This window comes from Rattus norvegicus, chromosome 1 (genome assembly GCF_021556685.1).
Source record: "Rattus norvegicus strain SHRSP/BbbUtx chromosome 1, alternate assembly SHRSP_T2T, whole genome shotgun sequence".
In the NCBI taxonomy this organism is placed as follows: domain Eukaryota; kingdom Metazoa; phylum Chordata; class Mammalia; order Rodentia; family Muridae; genus Rattus; species Rattus norvegicus.
In genome coordinates, this window is record NC_141534.1 from 701,168 (window position 1) to 719,838 (window position 18,671).

The 18,671-nt window shown below is 42.6% G+C and overlaps 1 protein-coding gene across 1 annotated transcript in view; it reads right to left on the reverse strand.

The window, feature by feature from the left end:
• Nucleotides 1-4,155: 4,155 nt before the first annotated feature.
• Nucleotides 4,156-18,671, reverse strand: part of LOC148006785 (uncharacterized) — a 48,674-nt gene continuing 34,158 nt past the window's right edge. The window contains 3 exon segments of the mRNA XM_087596722.1: nucleotides 4,156-4,271; nucleotides 8,293-8,382; nucleotides 9,321-9,461. Coding sequence (XP_087452848.1) covers nucleotides 4,156-4,271; nucleotides 8,293-8,382; nucleotides 9,321-9,461 — 347 coding nt within the window.

Sequence of the window (18,671 nt, forward strand, 5' to 3'; positions counted from 1 at the left end):
TTACTCAGCTATCAAAAACAATGACTTTATGAAATTCATAGGCAAATGGATGTATCTGGAAAATATCATCCTGAGTGAGGTAACCCAATCACAGAAGAACATACATGGTATGCACTCATTGATAAATTGCTATTAGCCCAAATGCTTGAATTGCCCTAGATGCATAGAACACATGAAACTCAAGAAGGATGATCAAAATGTGAATGCTTCACTCCTTCTTTAGAAGGGGAACAAGAATACCCTTGGCAGGTAATAGGGAGGCAAAGATTAAAACAGAGGCCATTCAGGACCTGTCCCACATGTGGCCCATACATATACAGCCACCCAATTAGACAAGATGGATGAAGCAAAGAAGTGCAGGCCAACAGGAACAGGATGTAGATCTCTCCTGAGAGACACAGCAAGAATACAGCAAATACATAGGCGAATGCCAGCAGCATACCTCTGAACTGAGAATGGGACCCCCGTTGAGGTATTCAGAGAAAGGACTGAAAGAGCTTGAAGGGGTTCAAGACCCCATATGAACAACAATGCCAACCAATCAGAGTTTCCAGGGACTAAGCCACTACCCAAAGACTATACATGGACTGATCCTGGGCTCCAACTGCATATGTAGCATTGAATAGCCTAGTAAGATAACCAGTGGAAGGGGAAGCCCTTGGTCCTGCCAAGACTGAACCCCGAGTGAACATAATTGTTGGGGGGAGGGTGGTAGTGGGGGAAGGATGGGGAGGGGAACACCCATATAGAAGTGGAGGGGGAGGGGTTAGGGGGATGTTGGCCCGGAAACCGGGAAAGGGAATAACATTCGAAATGTAAATAAGAAATACTCAAGTTAATAAAAAAAAATAGGGGTTGGGGATTTAGCTCAGTGGTAGAGCGCTTGCCTAGGAAGCGCAAGGCCCTGGGTTCGGTCCCCAGCTCCGAAAAAAAAAATAAAAAATAAAAAAAAATAATACCAGGGGGCTGGAGAGATGGCTCAGTGGTTAAGAGCACTGACTGCTCTCCAAGAGGTCCTGAGTTCAAAGCCCAGCAACCACTTGGTGGCTCACAACCATCTGTAATAAGATCTGATGCCCTCTTCTCCTGTGTCTGAAGACAGCTACAGTGTGTGTGTGTGTGTGTGTGTGTGTGTGTGTGTGTGTGTGTGTGTATAATAAAAAAATAAAAAATCTTTTTGAAAAAGTAATACGATCAATTGACTTTTTAGAAAGATAAACAAGGAGTTGGGGATTTAGCTCAGTGGTAGAGCGCTTGCCTAGCAAGTGCAAGGCCCTGTGTTCGGTCCCCAGCTCTGAAAAAAAGAAAAAAAAAAGAAAGATAAACAAAATTGAAAAACACATAGGTATACTGACTTTGAAAAAGAGTACACCATTCCCTGGTAGATGGGATGGTATTAATAAAATAGTGTTCGACCTTGTCCCTGTATGCAATGTTAGCTTCTAATATATGTAATCTGACAAATACACCTATATTCAATGGTTTGTGTCTCACATTTCTGAGCTGTCTTAACTATGTCAACAAAGATTGCATATCACTTCATAGGACAGTCTCCTCATTGGTAAGTCAATAGTCACTGCCTTACCTAACCTACCCAAATTATACACCCATCCCCGAATCTAGTCTGTTTTCCTTCACATACATGAATTAATACATGCTGGGAAATTACAAAATTACTCACCCTGCTTGAATCAGGTTTTTCCTCATAGTGGTGGCTCTGCAGATGACTCCCTTACATTTAGTCTGTGGTCTAGTTATTGCCTATCCTGTTTCACTGTGCAGGCTACACAGTAAACTGTTCCTTCCGTTCTAGTCTGAAGGCAGAAGCCATGCTTCATGTACAAATGTTTTTTACTATTACTGAAATGAACAGTTCACACACAAATGAGTAATTTTAAAACTCTGTTGTGATACAGTCTTTAACTAAAGAATTTAAGATGTTTAATCAGGAGGAAAGCATGGTCACTGCCCTGGGGAACAACAGACTGGGGTCAAGGTGCCTGAGTAAAAAGCTTTTCTCAGAAACATTTTTATAAAAGGCCAAAGAAGCAGCTCTCCTAGAATAAATATGCCTTCCCCGGGAGAAAGCACTGCACACACAAAAGACTACTTGAGAAAATCTCTTTAATGACAGCATACATTCAACTCTGGCTAATGCTCAAAGAAGAGCTGGCTGAGAATAGATTTTATTTTACATCTATGCTGTCACCCTTAAGTCCCAGGTTAAGTTTTAAACAATTTAAATATGGACTGCAAGTATAGTCCAAGTCTAGTCACTTAGACATTTACACAGCAAAGATATTCCCAGAATTATTTCTTAAGTACACCAGTGCCTTGAAACATCAGTGACAGGTTACTAAGTAGAAGGTCCCAGAGAATGAAAAAGACAGGAAAAGTAAAAGGTAGAAAGTATAAATGTTGGGGTGAGGAGGCCTTGCAGAAGCTGTGTCTTATGCTAAGTAAACCTCTTAAGAATATTAGTTACAAGGAGAAAATGGAAAGGAACGTGAGGCTTCTATGAAGTCATCAGAAACAGAAACTGACACTGACCCTGAACGTGACCCTGATCCTGACCCTACCCTAACCCTAACCCTTAAGCTTAACTCTAACCCCTAACCCTAACCCTAACCCTAGAACTAACCATAACCCCTAACCCCTAACCCTAACCTTAACCCCTAACCTAACCCTAACCCCTAACCCTAACCCCCTAACGGTAACCACTAACCCCTAACCACTAACCCTAAACCCTAAACCATAAACCTAACCAATAATCCTAACCCCTAACCTTAAGCCCTAATCCTAAACCCTAACTCTAACCCCTATCCCTAAACCCTGAACCATAAACCCTAACCCTAACCCTAACCCTAGCCCTTAACCCTAACCCTAATCCCTAACCCTAACCCCTATCCCTAAACCCTGACTCCGTCCCTGACCCCGACCCCAACCCTCACCATAACCTTGACCCTATTCCTAAATCCCCCTAACCCTAACCATGACCCTGACCCCGACCCCGAGCCTAACCCTGACCCTGAACCTAACCCCGCCTAACCCTGACCCTGACCCCGACCCTCTACAACTGACCCCCAACCCTAAACCCTGACCCCTAAACTATGACCCCCAAACCATGACCCTCACCCTTTGACCCCCAACCGTCACCCCCAACACACACCCCCACCCTGACCCTAAGGAATTTGACATGATGACTCACAGTGTGTAGTCCAGCTCTAAATGTTGGTCAGCTGTGAGTTGGAAATCCAAGAATCTTGTACTTGGTCAGTCCCAGGAGGCTCGTTGTTTCCGGGGTATTCAGTAGACGGAGCGGATGTGCTGTTATAATGTTCAAGCAGGTGAAAAGGGAATCTTTCTTCTCCCGTGTCTGTCTCCAGAAAAAGGTATAACCTGATTAAAGGTGTGTTTTCAAGCCACAAGGTCTGGATCACAGGTGAGCCCTGCAAGTCTAGATTGTAGTTAATTCGGATATAGTCAAGTTGACATCCAGGAATAGCCATTACATACACTAACAGTAATTGCCCACCGACCACCTGTCCAGCCTTCCTCCCCACATCGGCCCTTCCTTCTTCAATGTCTTTCGGGTGAAATGTAGATTATGCATAGAAAAGAAAAATGCAATATTTGTATATCTGAGTCTGACTTATTTTCTTTAACATGATCTCAATTTGGCACCATTTTCCTGCATAGATTTTTCAAAATTTCGCTCTTTTTATGGCTGAATAAACTTCCATTAAATATGAAGCATAGTTTCTTTATCTGTGCATCTGTCGAGCATCTGGGCTGATTCCACTTCCTGACTATTGTGGAAATAAACACAGATTTGCAAACGTCTCTGTGATGCCCGGACTTAGCCTTTGGGTGTATAATAGACTCAGGGGTGGTGTAGCCACCGTACAGTTATGTGATCGTTTCTTCGTGTGCGTCCCATGCTGATGTCCATGAGGCCCAATAATTTACATTCGGTGATTTGCAGTCAACCCTTTGTTAGTAGGAGAGGTCGGGCTGTCAGGGTTTTAGGTTTTTGACAAACTGCATGCAGTGCCCTCGAGGGCGGTGTATGAAAGTCTGTGAAATGTTCTTAGAAACAGAGCAAAGCAGGACCGGATCCGCCAGAGACCGTGCCTTCCTCCATCTGCAATCCTCCTACTTAACCTCAATGAGGAAAGTTCCGGCCCTGATGTGGAACAGGAGGAGCTCTAGTGGAGCCTGAGCCGCTGCACTGCAGTCTGAGGGGCAGCACTGGAGCCTGAGGGGCCGCACTGAAGTAAACACAGAGAGCCTCACTGCACCGGAACCACAGTGCGGGGAAGGAACAGGTAGGTTTTTTCAGTCTTTTCCACACTTTTTATCCCATCCTCTAACACTCGTAACCTGCATTTACCAACCTTAAAACACCTTAGAGCCAAAAACACTTCCTCAGAGCTTTCCTATCGTCAGACCTTGCATGAACTTTAAACTTTACCCTTTCCTCCTATATGGCTGTTCACCGTGAGATGCAGGTGGTCGATAACTGGGATCCGTTACGGAAAGGTGAGTTTCTTTAGGTTAAGGAATAGAAGAAATTTGATTCTTTCACTTGTCTGTCATCAAACCCTTCAAACCTGAGAAGAGTGGATTTTACCTGATTGAGCGGGAGGATAATTCACAGGCTTACGTATCAATTAATGGAAGAGATTGACTGGTTACCTGGATGCCCGCCCTACAGGGATGCTGTGGTGTCGATGGCTTCACTGGGGCCCAAGGTCCCACCACAAGGTCAGCCTTGACTGCCAGGTCTGGCAACCCTGCTCTTCCTGGGAGAAACTCAGGAGACCGACCTAACTCTATTTTAAGCAACAGAATGCCTGTCTTGTGCCCCATTTGTCCACGGTTTGGGCAGGGTCCTGGCAGTGGATGAGGCATTGGGGAAGTAATGCCCAGTCATCAGTGCACCCCAGTCCAGGTGGAGTCCTTGGTCACGATGCCCACATCCTCTTGGAGGCCTTGAAGATGTCACTGCTAGGATTTGGGAGCCTCTGTCATGGTGAGTTAAAGCATCTCAAATGCCATTCTCAGCAGGTTCTCTGACAGCATTGAGGGCTGCTACCTACCAAGCATGTCTGAGATAAACAACCTTTGTCTGTTTTTAGTTACCTGCTCTAAACTTCCCTGTATGTTAAAATAAATATCTTTTAAGTATACAGACAGAGCATAACCATCATTTTTGGAAGACAAAAACTAAGTTCTAACAAGAGAAAACAATGTAACTCCTTCACAATACTAAGTGGGTTACTATTACAGGACAAGGTTTGGCTGTCAGGGCCACCAAGCGTTCCTTTCTTTTCTTCCGACCCATAACAGAGATGGCTGCCAGCCATGTGGCTGCCTTAAGTCAGTGGTGAAGCTATGACTCCTCCTTCTTTACCCCATAGTCAAGATGGCAACCAGCCATGTGTTGTTTAAACCATTCCTCCTACCAGCCTGGGCGTAGCTGTCCATGCAAAGTCTGAGACAAACCCAATTGGATAAATGTAACCTGGCAATCGAGGTTTAGACCCAAAAGTGTCCATTTTCTAGTCTTAGCTAGAACCCGAAGGCTCAGCTTCATATAAGCCTGGTGCTGTACAGTTGGGAATGAGTGTAGCCTGGGGTCAAACATCTAACCATCTTGTCTTTGACTCATGAATTCTGGAATTACAGCCATGAAAACCACCATGCACAGCTCAAAACCGGATTCCTGAATTTACATTTGTGCGTTTCCATGTTTTCTTCTGTTTTTTTGTTTTAAGCTTGTCTGCCTGTTTGTTGGTTTGTTGTTTGTTTGTTGAGACATGGTTTCTCTGTGTAATCCTGGCTGTCCTGGAACTCTCTCTGTAGACCAGGTTTGCCTGGAATTCACAGAGATCCTCTTCCCGCTGCCTCCCAAGTGCTGGGATTAAAAGCGCAAGCCAGTACCATCTGGACTCTTTTTTGAGGCTTTATTCCACCTCCTTAGAAACTCTCACATTCCATGCACATACTTTTTGCATTGCTATATATTCTTAGTAATTAGCCTTTTCCTCCCAAGCAACATCATTCTTCATAATTTTACCTTCTGAATTGGACTTGGTCCAACATTAGTATAGCGTCTTCAGAATTCTATTGCTTAAGGTATCCACCATAAACATTCTTATAGACAGTACAAAGTTTATTACTGCTTTTTAACCAGTTGAATACTCACTGTCTTTTAATTGGTGTGTTTAAACAATTCATGATTAATGTATTTTTATGTGTTGAATGTTAAAATCTGTGGCATTTCTAGTTATAAATTGCACATTTTTATTATTCACTTCATCATTACGGTTGAATTATTACTCATTCCTCCTTATTCTCTTTGGAAAGCATTTTGTTAACATTTAATGAATTTCCCTGCATTAGACTTCAAGCCGCCAAGAACCATTGTCTTAGGGTTTCATTGATGTGAAGTGATCCATGACCAAGGCAATTCTTACAAAGGTGACCATTTAACTGGGGCTGCCTTCAGTTTCAGTTAATGATCAGTCCATCATCATATTAGCAGAAAACATGGCAGCCGCAGGCAGACACGGTGCTGGAGAAAGAGCTGAGAGTCCTTGATCCGAAGGCAGCTAGGAAGGGACGTATTCCACCCTGGGTGGAGCTTAAGCATAAGACATCACAGCTCAGCTCTACAGTGATACATGTCCTCCAACAAGTCCAGACCTTCGTCCCAAGGCAGCTCTACTCTGACTTCCCAGGAGGCTCCAGTGCTGTCCCTGCAGTAAAGGACCTCATGGTTCTAAAAACTCAGGTCTTCCTTGATCTGGAGGGCATGTTGTATTCACATAAAAGAGCATCACAATTATGTTTAATACTTGTAGTTATCCCAGTGTTTACAGTATATGCTTTTAATGAATCAGAGTCTATATTCAAATTATGTGCACTATGAAGAACTTAGCATAATAAATTCTCAATTTTCATTCCTAACTTTGTGGTGCTGTTATCAGCATTACCACATATTTTACCTCTGTGTGTTCTGTAAACAAATAGAATACTGATACTATTTTTACCATTGCCAATATTCTATTAGAGAATGTTAAAATAGAAGTTATTTATTTGATTCTTAGTATGTTTTCTGTACAGTATAGATCCCAGTTTCTCTCTGGTGTCATAGTATTTCCTGCCTGAAAAACAGTTTATCATGAAAGTGATCCACTGATTGAAATGAGTACACAGATGATGTGTACTCAATATTTGTTTGCCTGCACAAGTCTTTATTCTGTTTAGTTTACTTTTTAATTCCAATTGTGTATTAGTAGTTTCTTTCTTCCCATAGTCCATGTTAAAGATACCTTCAAGCTACTACAAGTTCGGTATGACAATGACTATAATTTTTATCTTCACTTTCTGCATTATTGTTGCTACTATTTCTCTGGTTGCCTTCAAAATCTTTTCTTCTCAGGAATTCAAGTGTGACACAATGATGTGTATAGGTTTTTGACAGGCTTATTGTTTTGGGTATAGATGTAGCTGTTTGGAGGTATGATGTAGAAGGCTTTATATTTTTAATTTCCAGACCTATTTATCTTTTTAATATTTTATGAATTTTTCAGTTATGCTGCTGGTATCAATCAATTTCTAAAATTCATCAGCAATTGCTTCTTCAAATATTTCTTTTTTTATATCAAAGACAGTTTATTGGAAGATGCTTTCTGGTGGGCAAGCTTACTGGCCCCAAGGACCAAGGCCAGGGAAATTGCCATGGGAAAAGGGGGTGAGTAGGAGAGAGGAAGGGACACTGAGAGAGGAGAGGAGAAAAAGAACTCTTTTTTTCCCCAAATCTTTATTCTGTGCTTTATGGTCTTTCAGCACCTATGGAGTGGTAACAAACCACCACAGGTTATTTCCTAAAGTCTTTTTAAGTGTGGCTTTATCTGTCATTCATGTATGTTGAAAGATCCCCAAAGGGAGACCCTCACTCAAGTCTCGGGAAGTCGCGGACCCAAGACACACGAGAGACCAATCTTAATGCAATAAGCAGAGGCGAAGTTTATTACGTAAGGAGCTCCCGGTTGACAAGTATCCCATGCAGGAGACAGAGGAGGTGAACTTGAGTGGCTGGGAGAAGGGCTCTTTAAAGGAAGAAGTCACAAGCCCCAGGAGATGAGGGGACGTCAAAAGGAAATACCAAATATGTCAAAAGGGGAAACTTTCAAAGTCATAGGATTGTTCTTAAGACCCTAGGGTTTAAATCAGGGGAAAGTCAAGCCCTCATTCTCCTGAGAACAGATCTTGATTCCTGACCTTTAGGGTAAATGTTTGTCAGAGTTGACGAAGCATCTGCATCTGATACACATCTGGTTAGGCTTTGGCCCAGGTTTCCTGGAATAGTATCTGCAGGACACAAAGGCTGGAACATTATCTGTAGGGCACAATGGGGGCTTGAACAAACATCACAGGGGCAGAACAGAACCCGTTACTCATTTACTCATGTCCGGTGACATCCGGAGGGTAAGTGAGTCTGCACCAGTCCGCCTGCACTTTTAACCATCTGTCTTCCTGAGTCAGATCCTGTTCTGAGTTTTGAGCTAGTTTAAAACTCTCTCATCCCCCTCTTCTTCTACTAAGTAATTCTAATCTTAGAATTTTGGTATCAAGTCTCACATTCAGCTTCACCAGTTGTCCTAACTGATTGGTACTGTTGTCTCAGAACCATCAACTGAACAGCACTCACCTGAAGTTTAACAAAACAATTAGCCTATTTGCCACGCATGGGTCAAAAACTTAAACCAAGCAAATTATCAGTAACAGCCCAGCTAGAGCAGAGAGTAATGAGTGGCAGCTGTCCTAGGACTAATTACTGTTTGGTTACACAAATGCTTATGGGAGGCTGGTGGTGTTTTCAAACAGAGTTCTGATAGATGTCCTTCTACCTGTCAATCTGGACACTATCTGGACCTACACACCAAAGTCATGACTGTCTTTTAGAACCTTTAAACATATACAGATTGTGATCCCTGAGGCACAGTCCCAAGAAGTGTTAGGAGTACCAACATATGTCCTACCCCCACACCTATGATTGGGGGACCTATTTTGATGGAATCCAGGGCAAACATGAGTTTCTTGTTTCTAAAGCACACTCTTTAATTGTGCATTATAGCAACCTCTCAGTCACGTCTCTGATGTATCTACTTATCTGATGTGCAAGTCTAGGTAGCTTTTTGAAGATCTGAGTGTCCCTCTAGGTCCCAGCTCTCAGCCCCAACAGCTAGTACTCGGCTGGTGAGGGCTGAGAATTGACGGCTGTCAGGGTGGTCAGCAGCACCAAGTACGGTCCTTGCCAGCGATGCTCAAGTGTCTGGGCTCGGTGTCATCATATGTAGCTGAGTTTCTGACCTGGAACTGATGAGATGTCTCAGGTGTCTCTGGGGCATAGGCTGCTGCCAGCTGTGACCAGATTTTTTCTCTATCACCTGTAGGTTTTTTAGCCTGGCATACAAATCATTATTACTATGACATGTTGGTTCAGTAACATCATCTAATACAGTCAGAGGAGCCGAGGCCCCATATAAGATCACAAAAGGGAGTAAGGCTGAATCTGCAAGGGATGTTTCTTGCTCTGAAGAGTGCAAGAGGGAAGGAGTGCCACACAGTCTGCGCCAGTCTCCATGGTCAGTTTGGTCAGGGTCTCTTTAGAGCTTTATTTGTTTTCTCTACCTGTCTTGAACTTTGAGGTCTGTAGATACAATGTAATTTCCAATCGACCTCTAAATACTTGGCCACGCCCTGGCTTACCTTGGCAACAAAAGTAGGGTCATTGTCTGACCAGATTACCTTGGGCACTCCAGATCGGGGGAAGATTTCTTCCAGTGTCTCCTTGATGACTACCGAGGCCCTCTCTTGCTTGGTGTGGAAAGCTTCTATCTATTCCTAAAAAGGTATCTGCAATCACTAGGAGATACTTGTAACCATATTTTTCTGGTTTTATCTCAGTGACGTTCACTTTGACTTTTCACTAAACTCTCTAGGTCTCTTTGCCCTGTTTGCTTGTTAAGCATTTACTTACTGGCATACCTTATACTTTTTTACTGCCTCTCTGGCTAAAATCTTAAAGGCTATTACATATGCCTTAACTACTTGGACAAGCTACTTATCTCACAAATGAGTCCATTTGTGTATTTGGCAAAGAGAGTCTTTGTTTGTTCTCTGGGGAGTATAGCTTTCCCCTCAAGTGTGCCATTGTCCTTTTTCTTTTAAGCAATTTGGGACTTTTCTTCTGTTGTACATTCTAAGTGAGGCCATCCTTTAGTCCGATCCCAGTTCCCAGTCTCTTGCAGGTCTGTAACCAGGATAGGTTTCTGCATAGCCATTTTTCGAGCCACTCAATCTACTTTGTTATTGCCCCATGCCACTGAATCTCTTCCCTCCTGATGTCCTGGGCAATGAATAATACTCACAGTTGCTGGCTTCATCAGGGCATCCAAGAGATTGCAAAGGCATCTGCGGCGCTGATTTGCTGGGGGGTAGAGGTTTGTCCATCCCAGATGACATTTGTTTGTCCATCATGGCAGTACCCACTCATCTCTGACCTTCATGAAGAGAACTGTTCCTGTCTGTAGAGAAGGTAGCCTCGACTTTCAGCAGGGGTCGATCAGTCAGTCACAGAGGTCTTTCCTCCACCCATGGGCTTCTGCCAGTGCTTGACACTCGTCCTGTGGTGGCTGCAGGTCAGGATTGGGCAGCAAGGTGACCAGATTGCCCCCAACCAGTGGAGAATCTAGTCCATGTCAGCTGACCAGTGGTCCCATCCTCTGGTATATTCCATTCAAAGGTAAAAACATCAGCCACTCTACCACAGTTTTAAGTCCTGGATTGGGTGATAATTGTTAGTGCCCGGCTGGCAGGAATGGTATGTTCCAGGCAGAACGGCACTAAGCCACACATCTCCCAGCATCAGGTACTGGTGCACTGAGAGAGGTCTTAAGCTCCACATACAGAGTCTATAGATATATACACATGCCCTCACTCAGCCATTTCAGCCCATGCAAGCCATTTTGGAGAGCAAATTTTTCATGAACAAGGAATAGGGGCACTCAGGGATGACCATGAACTGGTGGGTTACCTGGCCCACGCAAAGATCCACTGTTCTTCAGGCAGTCCATAAGTGTTGTTTGTTGCCAGTAGCCCCCTGTACTCAAGGTCTTCTGCTGATCACTAGCCCATTTGGGCGTAGGAGCACAGAGTGTTGCCTCCCCCTGTATTCACAAAACAACTGGGCGGGCTTCCCCCCTATCCTGGGGCAGTCCCTGACCCACTGTCATTTTTCTTACAATAGGCATTCTGACCTTTAGCCAGGAATTCTCTTCTGTTGCCAGATACTGTATTCCTAGGTTCCCTAACTACTGTGGCCAGTATATGTTTCTCTCTTTTCTTTTATTTCGTTTTAGCTCTCTAGCTTCCTCTTCTTTTTGTCTCTTTTCTTCCCTAGCTTCCTGCTCTTTTTATCTTCTTTTTCCTTTCTCCTCCTCAGGCTCTCTGTTATATAACCTTACTTTTTCTGCAACTTACACTAACTCTCTCAGCAACTTATCTTAACACCTCAAGTTTCTGTAACTTTTTCTTACCTTAGCCAAATTGGTGTGGCCTTTTCCAGCCCCTCAGAGACACACCATTGGAGTCTGGAGGTAGACCTGGCACTCCCTACCTTCAGGCATATTGAAGTCAACAGGCAGAAGTGAGGGCCTTCCATCCATGTGTGGAACATGTTTTCTGGCCTCTAGTAGGATTCTGTATTTCCTTGGTAGTAAAGAGGACTGGTAACAGCTACTAACAAGCATCTCAAGTGGGATGGTGAGAAAACAAGAAGAGAGTCCAGAAAATAGAGGTCCACTGAAGAGGACAAATAGCATTTAGTCACACAGCTAAACCAGGAGGCCTTTTTGGGACAAAGAGGCCATTGTAAAAATAAGCCCAAACTTTGTGCCTGTGAAACAGAAACGTGAGCAGAGAGTCAGCTGATCTATTAACAACTGTCTCTCTGGACTTAGATTTTTTTTCTTAATGAGTATCTCTCTTTAGTGTAAGTTTGGTGGCTTTACCTCTTAAGAGAACCAACCTCTAAATGACACTAGGCTTCTAGTAAGAACTAATAACAAAAGGATGAAGAGATGGTTAGGACCTGGGTGCTAGAAACCAAGTGGGTCAGGTAAGAATTGTAACCGGTTCACCTGGGACTTTCAGAATCTCATTAGCAGCCCTTCACCAAGCTGTCTCAATGGGTTAAAGGCCCATGGAAAGGAAAACATTAATCCTGACCTTGGCCACAGCCAAACCTGAATTCTAAATTTTGAGTGGCAAAACAAAGTTCTTCACGGTTTGTTGTTGATTCTTTTTGAACTATTTTAGGGACTTCCCTGCCCCCCAACCAGGGGCATTTAGACCACAGGGGCAGGAACTGGCTGCTGAGGGGAGCTTGCCACTCTGGGGGTTCCTCAATCTTGGGATAGTACTGAGGAGCAGAGGGCAGTTTCCAGGAAGGCGCTTCGGGCTGCACCTTCCCCAGCTTTTGCTCTGTTGTTCATTGAGAAAAGTGACGCTCTCAGAAGACAATGGAGGAGTGTCATGCCAGCATCCGAGGAGCCGACAGAAGAGCCTGAGTTCCACCTGCTTGTGGTCCAGAGAAGAGGGTGTTATCAACATGAGAGATGAGTAGAAGAGTTAGTTGGCACCCAATGCACAGGAAGTGAGGGCTGCAGAAGCTCAGAGAGGAGGGACCAAGGTGGAGGTGGAAGGCAACATGAGCAGTGCAGGTGTCCCCTGAAGTTCTGTGCCATGACTAGCTTACGAACAGAAAAGCCCTCAGCACAGTTTTGTGCTGTCTTCCTCGGTTTCACACCTAAGATGTAAACCATTTCTTTGTCTGTATACACTTTGTATATATCACCCACTCATGTGTTGCTCCATCACCATCTCTGTCTCAAATCTACTGTCACTGCAGCTCTGTGTACAGATAACCCTTCTATAGAAGCCCATTGCTACCACAGTGCTTGTGTTTCCTCTCCAAATTTATCTTACTATGGAGTGGCATTGCCATCGCACATCATCACAGGAAGAACAGTTCACATAATATTTTAAGGGCAAAACAGCCGGTTTGTGTTACTTTTACTGTAGCATACAGTTAAACATGGCTGTTAACCTGTTATTGTGTTTAATTTATAGGCTAAAGTTTATCAACAACATTCATGTACAGAAAAACAGCATGTGTAAGGCTTGATGATATTCCACTGGAGTCTTGCCATGCATTTGCCATGGTTAAGGGACTACTACTACTACTGAAGGACAGAGAGCAGTACATAAATACATACTGAATGCACTTGCCAGGATTAATGCAAACACACAGTCCAAAAGGAGACTATGGAAGCCATCATTTAACCAAAGTCTTCTTAGTAAATGTGTTTTCCACATATGTACAATTTTCAGCCAACTAAAGTTTAAGTACCAATATTTTTGGTTAAAGTTGTTTTATATGGGAATATTTCTACAATGAGATAATCCCTATAAAGCATGGAACATGAGTTCTGGCACACAGAGTTCAGTAAGTGTTAGTAATTTTTAATGTTAATTAAGTGTATTATGTAAGTGCTTGCCTTAGGATTCAGAATGAACAGAGTATACTTACTCTTCTTGATGGCCCAAGGGTATCCTAATAGATATTAAATACTTAAGGAGGCTACGAGCACAAGGACATCTTGGAAGTTACCAGGAATTCTGGGGTTGTTGGTTCCTGCACAGCTCCAATGTGAGGTCTGGCTAATGGTGGGACTGGAGTCAGCTAGCTACCACTAACTCTATCAAGCTGTCAGTTCTCATGACTCTCAGAGAACCCACACTGGCTATTTCTCAAAGTTTCCTACCACTAAACATCTTTGAGCTGAGACATTGTGATGAGACATTAAATATTGTAAAACAATACAAACAAGGACTGGTCTATCTAACCTACCTGAACCCATTTCCTGATTGTTCAGAAACACTGAATTTTCCAGAGTGGAGTCTGTGAGTCTATTCTGGTTCGATGCTGCATACTTACAATAACAGCAATCAAGAGAATGGGCAGGAGGACTGCAAGCTTGAGGCCAGCCTGAGGTACATAGTGATACTCTGTCTTAAAAAATTAAATAAGGAACAGGTAAGAGGCCCACTTGCCCTGAGAATTTTCCTAAGCCCTCAGTTGGGATCCCAGGAAAACCTTACTAAGAAGGTCCCCCAAATCAAATGGGTAGTGTCTTATTAGGGGTTTCTTCTGTTGTGAAGAGACACCATGGCCATAGGAACTCTTATAAAAGAAAACAATTTGTTAGGGCTGGCTTACAGTTCACAGGTTTAGTCCATTTTTATCATGGTGGGAAGCACATGGCATGCAGGCAGTCATGGTGTTGGAGAGGTAGCTGAGATTTCTACATCTGGATTAGCAAACATCAAGAAGAGAAAGGGAGCAACTAGGCCTGGCTTGAGCATCTAAAAACTCAAAGCCCACCCAACAGTGACAAACTTCCTCCAAAAAGGCCATATCTCCTAATATTGCCATTCCTTAAAAGCCTATGAGGGCCATTTTCATTCGGACTGTCACAGGTAGAAAGAAACCGCACAGCTTTAAAATGTGTATGTGATCATTAGCCACTGTCTAGGTAGGGGAGGTGGAGGGAGGCACGGTGAGGAGAATATACAGAATGAATGTTTCTGGGAAGCATGACTTTAAGACTAGAAATACTTTCTTACGTAAATAGTTTTCTCAAATGCCCACATGTCTCTTCCTTTTTCCCTAACCTTTATTATGCAGAGTTGACATTTTATAAAGATTCTAGGGAAATTAAAGCCCCCATACTGCTGTGCTGGACTTGTGGTAGATGCTTTTCTAGCCTATTCTTTTTCTCTTATTCTTTCAACAACAACCTTTAATCCCATCTTCTGAGAAAAGACTGACGTGTTTGATTCTTCTGATACCACACAGGAGCACACACGAAGGTGGAAGGGCCATGGTGGCTGCCAGTGGAGAACAGGCATGTTATTAACTACAGGAGTTGTGGGACTTGGTAATTTCTGTTGCTTCTGAGGATGATATTTTAAGGAAAACTCTTCCTCATGACTGAAGGAGATTTTCACACATAAGACATAGACCAGCAGCCGGTGTATCAGTGACATGTCATGGCGTCACTCTGCACATAGGTATAAGGGAGTTACAGATTGTGGATGTGGAGAAGGGACTGTTAGTAGGTAGTAGTCATGAGAATCACAGTCTCTTGTTTCCACAAGGATCTCTATTTCTATTTTTCTTCCACAGCACTGAACGTCTACTCACCCGCACTGTCATTTCCTTTGCTGAAGTACATGTTTTTCCCTGTTGAACTAGTCTAATAGGGTGCAGCATTCCTAGAGACATCAATTTTCTAGTGTCACCTTGTGTCCAGGACACCTTAAGTATTACACAACTGGAGGGTGCCCCCTGGTGGCTTCTACTGAACCAATCTCATATAACGAGTTGATAAAAGTTGAGAAAGTTGCTATACTGTGTACAGTGAATTTCCTTTAAATAAATGTTCGTGTGTGATGCTTATTTTATTAGAAAAATGTATAATAGTTTTCATAAACAATTAGTTACATTACCTATATGAATACATTTAAAAATAAAAGATTTAAAGTAAAAATTAAATTTAAAAAAAATTTCAGGTTTTTTTAGTTTTAAAAGAAAAATTGTTTCTGGGTGAGTGAATCTTTGAAGCACACTTCGGTAGCCTATTTCCAATGTGATCAGAACTCTACTGGAGGACAGGATGTGCAAAATTGCTCAACTACATGCATTTTACATGACTGTCCCACACAAAAGGGAATATTCTGATCTGTATTTTAGGTCCTAATTAAAGCATCTAGTTAACACACCCTCTTCTTCAAATAGGCCATAGAGCCCTTTGCCATCTCAAATAAATTTCACCCACCTCCTTAAGGAGGGGAGACAAAAATTCTTCTCCCTTTTTTGGCAAGGGTTTTGTATTTTTATTCTTAATATAATTTCCCTGTATCACTATATCCATAATTTAGTTAAGTAGTTAAATTTAATTTTCCGATAATGAACAAATTTATAGTAGGTCAAGAGGACTAGATAGAAGAAATCTGCATCACACTTCACAACAGTTTTCAAAAGCAGACTCTATTAATTGTAAATGTGTGCATCTGAAAGCTGCTCTCCTACTTTGGTTATACAAAATTAATTGCTGAGCATACTCCAGAGAAATGACAGTTTTTATAAAAAAAAGATTTATTTCATGTATCCAAGTACACAATAGCTATCTTCAGCCACACCAGAACAGGGCATCAGATCTCACTACAGATGTTTGTGAGCCACCATGTGGTTGCTGGGATTTCAACTCAGAACCTCCAAAACAGCAGTCAGTGCTCTGAACCACCAAGCCATCTCTCCAGCCCTGAGAAAGGACACTTTTTGATTTAATGTTTGCCAGTGCAAATTTCATGATATAACAGTATAATATGCTTCCTGTGAGTTAGATTGTCAAGAAGCAATACTGAGCAGCCACAACAACACTGTTGAGTTAAACTATGCTCGATGCATGTAAAATTGTATAGAAAAGCATAGAACCCAGACACATCTTCCTTACACTGTAAATCAGCTTAGATGTTTTACAATGCTCAATTAAATATTGATTCTAAGAAAATATATTCAATTACTAGGGAATGATCTCTGCATGCACATCAAAGACCAGAATTCATTACCTGTTCATCAGACAACATTACCAAAGAAAAGTGGTGTGAGACTTCAGAGACCAATCCCAGTTCATGCTTCGCATGATGTAAAGGAACACAGGAGGGAAAGCTTTAAGGGAAACCCCTAGGACTTTTCTTTCCCTGCCCATCACTAACAGATCCAAAGGCACTTACTTGTGTGTTCTTCCTATGAACCTTTCAAATTCTGAATACCTTGGAATTAAACATTTTGAAAACTAATAGTCACATAACAAGGGTCTTTCTGGAACTGCTTCAAAGTGTCAGCTGCAGATCCCATGTTCTGATGCTCTGTTGAATGGCAAGGAGGTGGACTAGAAAGACTTCCATGTGAATCTTAAAGATACTCATCTCTACCCTGTGTGATATGTGTCTGTGCTTAAATAAATACTAGTGTTTAAATAAAATAAACACTGTGAGAAGCTAGAAGGAAGCACCTTGGAACCCTCTCTGACACCTTTTCCTGTCTTGCCAAGAATCATTGAATCTGTTCGAGCATCTCCTGGTGTCCTTGTCTGGCTTGAGAGGGCCTTTATGGTGCTTTAAGCTCTAGTCCCTCTTTGTCATTTTGGTGCTTCTAATTGTCTCAAGTGAAATAGACTGCTTTAGAACCAATGCCTAGGCTTATTCTATATCCCTACAGTAATGTGCTTCCAGGAGCTAACAGAAGTGGAGGCATGGCTGTACTCTCTGAGTATACTCCTCAATATTGTCTTCACCTTAGCAATTTCCCAAAGATTAGACAGTTAATTTGTAGCTCGGGGTTCCACATTCATGGATTTCTGCTCGAAAAACTTAGGCACAACATACACACCTATAACTCAGCCTTCAAGAGGTAGAGGTAAGAGGATTTTCAATTCAAGACTACCCTGAGCTACATGTGAGTTTCTATCTTAATACATCACTGTCCTCATGGGGAATAACGAAATGGAAAGGAAAAGTAGATGTAGAAGGATATAAATGAGGACAAATAAAAGGAGAGAGGAGAAGGAAGAAGGGACTATTTAAAAGATGTTATTTCTGTACGAAACACGCAGAGATCTATCTGATTGTTACAATTTCCTAATAATTCAAGATGTTTTATTAGAAGCAACATTGTATTGAATATTGTAAAATATCTAAATTGATTTATGGTGTAAGGAGGGTGTGTCTGGGTCTTTTGCTATTACTACACAATTTTACATAGGAGACCTGGCCATTCCTAGATGTAATATTGATGAGGTGACCTGGAATAAAAATCCCAAGCATACAGAGAACTGACTGTATGCTGACTGTAACTACACCTTATGGAAATTGTCGAGGTGATAATCAGAATCTAAGGGGAGAGTCATTAATACAGATGAGTCTGGCCCATGTATGTTTAGACAGGGTCAGTGTGAGGGAGATGGCATGGAGTCAAACAGTGATCACCAAGACCATTCCCGTCTTGTCTCTTCAGTAGATTGCTCTATGACGAGTTGTCCAGAGAGAAAAAGAAGGCAGAAAACAGAATAATTGTCCCACGCGCCCTCGCCAGCAACAAAACAGGCGGGAACATACAAATCCTTGTTGCAGCTAAACTTTTATTTAATCTTAAGGAGAGGCCCGCGCACCGGCAAGGCACAGCTCATATACACCCTAGCACGGCGCATCCACACCTGATTGGTTGCTTACCCATGATCTCATTAGGCACGCCCCAGAGTGGGCAAAGACCTGGCACGAAGGCATTCTTGCACATGCGCACACAGTTAACTTCCTGAAAGGAAGTCGGCTGGCACGGTGGAGGCCAGCTCCATCTTCTAATGGCGAAAGCTATCCCAGCTTTCCACATGGCGCACAGTGGAAGGCAGCGCCATCTTGTGGTGGTGAATGTTATTGCGGCCCTCTACATAATAAACTTAATTGCTCTCTGC